This window comes from Cebus imitator, unplaced genomic scaffold (genome assembly GCF_001604975.1).
Source record: "Cebus imitator isolate Cc_AM_T3 unplaced genomic scaffold, Cebus_imitator-1.0 Scaffold278, whole genome shotgun sequence".
Classification (NCBI taxonomy): Eukaryota; Metazoa; Chordata; class Mammalia; order Primates; family Cebidae; genus Cebus; species Cebus imitator.
Window position 1 is genome coordinate 1,333,921 of NW_016107593.1, and position 8,905 is coordinate 1,342,825.

At 40.0% G+C, this 8,905-nt stretch overlaps 1 protein-coding gene across 4 annotated transcripts in view; it reads right to left on the reverse strand.

The window, feature by feature from the left end:
* Window positions 1-8,905, reverse strand: part of DCC (DCC netrin 1 receptor) — a 1,206,315-nt gene that overhangs the window by 82,905 nt on the left and 1,114,505 nt on the right. For all 4 annotated transcript variants that reach the window (XM_017501124.2, XM_017501122.2, XM_017501121.2 and 1 more), the window contains exon 23: window positions 1,978-2,140. In XM_017501124.2, the coding sequence (XP_017356613.1) occupies window positions 1,978-2,140 (163 nt within the window). The remainder of the gene's footprint in view (window positions 1-1,977; window positions 2,141-8,905) is intronic.

Consider the following 8,905-nt stretch of genomic DNA (forward strand, 5'->3'; position numbering starts at 1 on the left):
TTTGAGACTGCAGTGAGGAAAAACCAAAGTGACAGTCAAACTTAGTGTTTTGGGATTTTCAGTCATTAATAGAACCATTTATTCCTTAATTCAGTCCCTAATTTTAAAAAAACAAGTCATACCCAGGTCTCAGTGTCTCCTCTTTCCAAATAAAGCCCTTAAGCTTTTACCAAAGTGCTAAGGGTGAGATTTAAGATGATTTGAGAGTTTCTCAGCATAGCACCAAATCCCACTTTTGCACATTGGGAAGACTGGTGCTCTGTGGGAAACAAAGTAGATCCAGGAATCCAGTTCATCAGGTCAATCTATTCCTCAAATATTCTTCTCACAGAAATGACACAGGAGGGGGAAAAAAACCCCAAATCAAAAACAAACCTGCTATGGATAGTTTAGTTACATTTAGATAGTTGAGTGAATGCTTCCATGTCTTAAAAGCAGTTACATGGTAGGCTGGGTGTGATTTTGCTGCCTCCTCCCCACCTTCTTTTATGAGTCCCTCTTAGGTCTGCTTCATCTGCTGCCTTGATGTTTCACTGTTCCATGATTGCACAACCCCTTTCCTGATAATGCTGCACCAAGAGATTGTTCAATGCTTTACTCAATTAGTTACTTTCTCCCCAGAGCCTTATTAACTGCCCAGCACTGTGGAAACTCTGTGAGTGATGATGACTTCCCAGAATGCTCACATGTCAGCCTGGCCCAGCTGAGCTCACTCTAGCAGGTTTCTTGCTTAGGCACAATGGACCAGCACACTAGCTATCAAACTAGTCCAATCTCACAAATGCAGCTGGATAGAAAATATGTCCTGCCATAGCAAGAGATTAAATACAAAGCCTGCATCTATAGCCCATGTTACTTTCTTCAGTAGGTACATCTTCCCTTGTTCTCTTTCTAAACGCCTCACTTTAGAGTGCTGGAAGATATACTAGAGATCTACAACTAGAAATGTAGGACTTAAAAAGAGAGAGAGAAAGAGAAAGTGTGAGCTATTAGCAAGAGAAGGGGGGAACATTATTTGCTGGAAAATTATTTCTAGCAAATTGTAAAGTATACAGTTGTCAAACCAGCCACCTATGAGCCCAAGCCTCAGGCCAAGCCAAAACCTCATGGAAAAGCCTAAGATAATCAATGCAGTGAGAAAGTGTAGCCGAAAAAGACACATCAGTCTGAATTTTAAAAGGACGAGAGAGTCAAAGAGGCAGAGAATGGCTGGGAGATTATTGCTGCCTCCCAGCACTGGCTGACACTGGATAACAGGCCAGTTACAAGGTGAGGTTGCAAGGATATGGGCTGAATAAAAACACTTTTACATTTTAAGCTTTGTACTCTGATGCATCATTCTCTGCATGTGCTAGAACCTAATGCTGCAAAATATGAAAATATTTTAAAGCCCTCAACACTTAATTTCTGACAATTAACCACAAACAATACATTCAAATCATTTTGAATCTCTAAACTCTCTCTTCTTTCTTAACTAGTGCCTCCAAACTAAGCACCCACAGGATTGTAACTGCACAGTTTGGCATTCTATATTTAGTCATCTATCCAACAAGCATTGATTAAGTGCCTACAGACCTCCTTGGAAAAAGTGATAAATACGTGCACACAGAGATGTATTTCTCAAATCTTTTGTCCATGATTGTTGGGAGGGTCAGAAGCAGGGGCATGGTGGAGTCCATTCTCTAGGTGTTACCTAAGGAACACCTGCCCTCACTTGAAAATGAGAAGTGACCAGAGAAGTAAAAGCAAGCAGAAATGTAAGCGGGTCCCAGATGGACTTTGTTTGTTATCATATCGGCAAGTCTAATCCTCACTCACTGAATGATAGGCCTGGAATAGACAAAAAGGTGAGGTTTTGCCAGGGTCAAGAAATAAGGAGATGGGGTGAATAATGAAAGAAGACAGGAAGAGGGCTGTCAAAAATATGACCCCAGAAGATGATGACTTCTTTCCGCTTGGGAGCCAGCTGTTACCTACTTTCTCTGCTGGGCTGAAGAGCGTCGGGTGCAAATCACGGCCACAATGACGACCACCAGCACTGTGATGACACCAACGGTGACCACAATGATCACAAGCAGGTTGCTGTTCTTCTGAGGAGTGACGCTGCCGTGCGGGGGGTGCATTTGTCCAATTGGCGGCTCTGGGAAAAGACAGGAAAATGAAGTTCAAGTTGAGGAAGATGTGGCATAAGTGTTGATCAAACTCTCTTGGGATGTACAAAGTTGCTAATGTTCTGAGCATTTCTGAACTTAGGGAGTTTGAGGGAAGCAATGAAAAAATGAGAGGAAACACCTAAATTATTTACGCAAGATTAATAAAAACCTATATCTGCACAAAAATAAAACTTTTAGAGAAATGTTCACAGTAGCATTGTTCAGAATAGACAAAAGTGGAAACAAGTTAAATGTCTATGACTGTCAAATGAATAGACAAATGTGGTATATATATCCCTATGATAGAATATTATTCAGTCATAAAAAGAAATGAAGCACTAATAACTACTAAAATATGGATAAACTATGGAAACACTGTGCTAAGTGAAAGAAGCCAGACACAAAAGGATACATATTATATGATTGAATTTGTATGAAATATCCAGAATAGGCAAATTTAGAGAGATAAAAGTAGATCAGTGTTTTCTAGTGGATGGGGGGAGGTGTGAATGGGGAGGAATAGCTAACAGATACAGGGTATACTTTTGGGATGATTACAATGTTCTGGAATGAAATAGTGGTGACAGTGGCCCAATTTTATGAATACACTGAAAACCACCGAACTGTACATTTTCTCTTTTCTTTTTTGAATCGTACATTTTCAAAGGGAGAGCTTATGGTACATGAGACATATCTCAATAAAAACAAGATTAAGCTTTCCTATTGAGTGGAAGGCAGGGAGAGAAGAAGAGATGCTACTTTGTACCATAAGAATTCCTGAGTGACAAGAACCAGAGAGGCTATGGTTTATGAGAAAACACTATTTATTTGATGCTGTGAAAGACAAACTACTTGATACCAATCACTCAATTTACTACCATTCCTTTTAAGATGCCACCTATAAAGCAATTTAATTTTCAACCTGTCAAAGGTATATGAATCCCACTTAAAAGCAGCCACGAGGTTCAAGAGAGTGCCCAAGTTCTAACACAAATGTTTTCCTGCATTGCATCAGTACTTCATGGCAGAAAATATGTAGGTGGAAAATAGCAGAATAATAAGACAACTGTGATGATTTTTTTGCCTTTATAAGAATGGCTAATGACCCTTGGCATAGCTTTCTTAAGCCCTCAGTCAATGATAAATCAATTAGAAACACTCTGTTCTATGTCATGTCTGTCATTACAAGTTATACACTCTTAAAAATTAAATATTAGGTTATAATATTATTTACAAATAATTTAGAAAGTATTAAAAAGCAAGGAGTTTGTATGTTTTCCTATACCTAAGTTTATTTTTCTTTAACAACCTATAATAATTTTCTATACCCCTTGGGCAAAATATTATGCCTCTGAACTTCAGTGCCTGCATCTGTATAAAGAATATAATAATACCTATTTTTTAGTTACTGACAGAATTAGAGAAAATACATGCATAGCAACCATATCAGCACCTGATGCAGAATAAGTGCTTATAATAAAATTACATGACTAAAGCAGTAAATAAAATGTTGCTTAAATTTATAATCTACAATAGAATACATAGCATTTGGGATATTTATGGTGTGTACTTCCAGACTGTAAAGCTTTTTTTTTTTTTTTTTGGTAGAGACAAGAGTCTTGCTCTGTAGCCCAGGCTGGGGAGTACAGTGGTGCCATCTCTGCAACCTCCACCTCCTCCGCTCAAGCGATTCTCCTGCCTCAGCCTCCTGATTAGCTGTGATTACAGACACCTGCCACCATGCCTGGTCAATTTTTGTATTTTAGTAGAGATGGGGTTTTGCCATGTTGGCCAGACTGGTCTTGAACGCCTGACTTCAGGTGATCTGCCCGCCTCAGCCTCCCAAAGTGTTGGGATTATAGGTGTGAGCCACCATATTTTTAGGAATAATACTGACATAATTTGGCTAGGTCTCCACTCAAATCTCATCTTGAAAATCCCCATGTGTCCTGGAAGGGACCTGGTGGGAGATAATTTAATCATGGGGTTGATCACCCTCATGCTGATAGTGAGTTCTTACAAGATCTGATGGTTTCATAAGGTGCTTTTCTAGCCCTTTTGCTCAGCATTTCTCCTAGCTGCTGCTCTTCTCCATGCGAAGAAGGACATTTTTGCTTCCACTACCATAACTATTGTAAGTTTCCTGAAGCTTCCCAAGCCATACCAAACTGTGAGTCAATTAAACCTCTTTGATTTATAAATTACCCAGTCTCAGGTATGTCTTTAGTAGCAGCATGAGAACAGACTAATACAAATACTTAATATGAAAGATAAATTAACCTCTTCTAACAAGTTAATATGACCCAGTACTTGCCTCAAAATTGAAATGATGTCTTTTGACAAGTTACCTAAGAATCTTTGCTGTTCTATAAAAAAGTCACCAAAACTTAAATTATAACTGACTAATTATTATTGGAAACAGAAGTACTTCTGATATAAGTTGAATCTTAGAGGAAATACAACTCATCAAAATTTTTAGATAATAGCACTTTCTGTTAAGAAATTGTGATACAAATGAAAGAAATAAGATTTCCTTGAAGTAATTTTTACACTTACCATAAAAGCACAAAGCAAGAAATGAAAGGTCAAAACTCCCTTTTTTCATAGTTTTACTTATTATTTAAAAAGTTATTTTACAGTAGTATCTCAATATGCCCTTTTTGTACTTAATAAGTTAATTGATTGGAATAAATTAACCTTTTATGTGAGAACTTATGAGGAACATAGCTAGGGATCTCTTCACTGTTTCTGACAAACTTAGCTTGAATCATATAAAACAGTATACCTTGTCAACATTTTAAAAAGCATGTTAAACTGAAATTATTCAAATTTATACTCTTATTTCTTTCTTATCACCCTGGAAGACATCATGCTCCAAGTAAAAAAAAAAAATAACTGAATTCTGCTAAGTACCAGTGAGATTATATTGATGTCATTTGCCTGGGAGAGTCAGGGTTCGTGAGGGCTTCCATTACAAATCTTTGATTGCAGGCTTTTATGACTTCCTCATAAAAGTTCCCATCAGTTTAAAATTTGGTATTCAAGGTCTTTCATTTATCTCCCAATCTGAAATCAAAGGCTGAATAATCAAATTACGTGACATCAAATGGGCAATTTAAAAAGTCAAGTGCAATGGTGTCTTCAGTTTCTGTCAATTCTTGTTATTTGCAAGAGTTGTGTTCTATAAAGTTGCCACAAACACTAATTAGCAAATGCTGAATGATTACTTCTAGGAGAAACACAAGGTTAGCTTCCTGTGAGCCTCTGATCACAGCTGTTTTATCAACCAGTCAATATCTACTTTGTTTTTCTGTGTTTCTGCTTAAAGACATCTTATTTAATATATAATGTTGATTCATTATACTGAAACATCCAACAACACTATAACTAATGCCTGGACGAAGCTTTTCAAAATTTGTACAGAGAATATATTTTCTCCGTAAGTCACACCATACCCTTATTGTGTTAAGGAACCTAGAAAGCACTTCAGCACTATATTTGGGGGCCATTTTAAACCCCGAAGTCACCAACAAAAAGAAAATAAATAGAAAAATTGGCATAGAACATACCACAAAAAGGGCACTTTCTTATAGTATGAGGGCTGAAACAAGAAGACAGAAAGTACCTTTTATTCTGCCTTAGCTGGTCACGTGACCAGCTCTGCACTCATCCATGAATAATCATGAAAGCATTGTGAGTGTTGATTTGGGGGTTATAAATAAATTTTATCATGCAGGTAAATTCACAAAATCAGATTCTACAAGTAATGGGGATCTATATCTTAATATATCAAAAGACTGCTACAAATTAGAAAAAATTTTAGAGCTCCCAAACCCAAATTAGTGGAATTAGAAAATATGGAAGACAGCTTAGCTCCAGAAGGGGCGAGTGGTATTGCAATCTGTTAGGCTTCAATGGGGAAGCTGTGTGGAATAAGTCAAAGACTTGTAAATATCCCACAGGACACTGTGATGATTTGTGATTATTTCATGAGATAATGGTGACACCACAGTGACCACAAGCACTGGCACAAAATTGGCACTCGTTAGACATTATCCTGTGGCTCATTGAATTTTTTTTTTTTTATTTTTAGAGACAGGGTCTCACTCTGTGACCAATGCAGGAGTACAGTGGCACAATCATAGCTCACTGTAGTCTTGAACTCTTAGGCTCAAGTAATTCTCCTACCTCAACTTCCCTAGTAGCTAAGACAACAGGTGCCTGTCATCATGCTTAGATAATTTTTAAGTTTTTTGTAGAGACAAAGTCTTGCTATGTTGCCCAGGCTGGCCTCAAACTCCTGGCCTCAAGCAATCCTCCTGCCTCGGCCTCCCAAAGTACTTGGATAACAGGCAAGAACCACCATGTCCACCCAATGTATTTTATCCTATGTAGTGATACTATGTAAAGGAAAAAAACTAGTATCATAATATATCTGTCTCTGGTCATAACATAATAGTGTGGGTATCCAGTGTCTAAGTAATGAAGACCTAGATATGTTCCATTAAACTTAGTAAGAATGATGTCAAAGTTTTTACGATCCCATGAGCATTCCATTTATTTTTTATTTTCATGATCATGGTAAAATGTTTCAGCCTTTTCCTACTAAATGTAATAAAAGCAAATTAACAGATTTTATAAAGACTTAGTAAAAAAAATTGGTTTATTGAAATAACTTTTGGTTTTATACAATGTTAGACTGTCAAAAATGTTTTATATTTCTTATCATATTTTGCTCTCATAAAAACTCTGCAGCAAACTCACTGATAGACCAAAGCTCTGAGTACTTAATTATCATTGGAAAGAAAGCTAGATATTGACTCCAAGACCCTGGGCTCCTACTTGGAGGATCTAGTCCCCTTGCCACAATGGCTATAATGGCTGTGCCCCAACAGCTACAATATCAGTAGACAGGTAAACAATGTGAACATAAGAATGACAAGTTCACTTCTGAGGAAGGAAAGAGGTCCAATGAAAGCCTATATTTGGGGGTTGAACTTTACTCCTACAATTGCAGTTTACTCTGATAATGGTTTTATAATTATTAAAATACTTTGAGCTCAACATATGTCTTAAAAATTTTACAAGTATTTGAATTTGAACCAAAGTTCATATGGCCTTGGTCATTTCAAAATATTTCCCCTAAAATAAGATGCCGTAGAGGATCTCGATCCAAGAAGGCCATTTAGGAACAACTCAGGATTGCAGCTCCCAGGGAAAGCGCAGAGGGTGAGTGGATGCCGCATTTTTATTGCCCACAGACTAGGAAATTCCCAGGCAGAGGAGCTCCACAGCTCGCCAGCATGGCTGTGCCGGCCGGCGCCGCTGCTTTGCCCCGCGCAGCTGCTTTGTTGGCGCCCTGGAGCAGCGGTTCTCCATACAAAATACACCTGTCCAGGTGCCCTTTTGGCTGGCGACTGAAGCCACGGGAAGTCGCCCATTCGTCAGTTTAAAAAGGGGACTGAGCAGGGAACCAGGACAGTAGATTCCAGGGCAAAAAAAAAAAAAAAAAGCACCACAAACCTCAGTGCCGCTGTTTAAGCCAGCGCAGTGAGTGGCCGCAGGGGAAAACAAACAGACCCCGGCGCCTCTTCAACAGGCGACTGGAACACCAACGTAAAAAAGGCTCTGAGGCAGGGAGTCAGGCGATCAGGCTCGGCTTGTCCCACCCCCACAAAAGAACAGCAACCAGAAACTCTGGATTGAGAGTTTCACAGCAAACGCAGCTGAACCCGGGACGGTCCAGCTCTGTGGGAGAGGGGCGTCCACCATTACCGAGGGAGCCTGCCATGACTGAGGTAGTCAGCCAATGCTGAGGCAGCCCACCGTTGCCAAGGCAACCCGCCATTGCTGAGGCAGCCCGCCGTTGCCAAGGCAACCTGCCACAGCAGAGAGACTCCGCCTCAACAGAGGCGGGCCACCATCGCCAAAGCAGTTCTAACTGCATCCATATAAACAGGACTGCAAGGAAGTTCACTCGGCAGCTGGGCAGAGCCCACAGCAGCTCAGCAAAGCCTCTATAGGCCGACAGTGACTAGGCTGCCTCCTTGCTGGGCAAGGCAGTTCTGAAGGAAAGAAAAAAAAAAGAAGGCAGCAGCATAACGGAAACTCATAAATAAAGCCCTAAATCCCTGGGACAGAGCACCTGGGAACAAAAAGCAGTTTATGAGTTTTGCTGCAGCTGACCTAAACATACCAGCCCAGCAGCTCTGAATGAACAACAGAGCTCACAGCTCACCATTTGAGCTCCTGTAAAGAAGAGACCGTCTCCTCAAGCAGCTCTCTGACCCCTATATATCCAAAGAGACACCTCATAAAGGAGAGATCAGATTGACACTAGGCAGGTATCCTTCTAGGACAAAGATAGCAGAAGGAGAAAACTGGTAACAACCCTTACTGTTCAGCAGCTGCTGCAGGTGAACCCCAGGCAAGCAGGGCCTGGAGTGAACCTCAGCAGACCTACAGCAGAGGGGCCAGACTGTCAGAAGGAAAACCAAGAAACAGAAATAACCTCATCATCAACAAACAGAACGCCAATCTGAAAGATCTGAGGCCCAATCTGAAAGCCAGCAACTACGAAGTCGACAGGTGGATAAATCCTTAAAGATGAGAAGAAACCAGCTCAAAAAGGATGAAAACACCCGAAACCAGAACACCTCTCCTCCTACAAGGGATCACAACTCCTCACCAGCAAGGGAACAAGGTTGGAGGGAGAACGAGTGTGATGAAATGACAGAATCAGACTTCAGAAG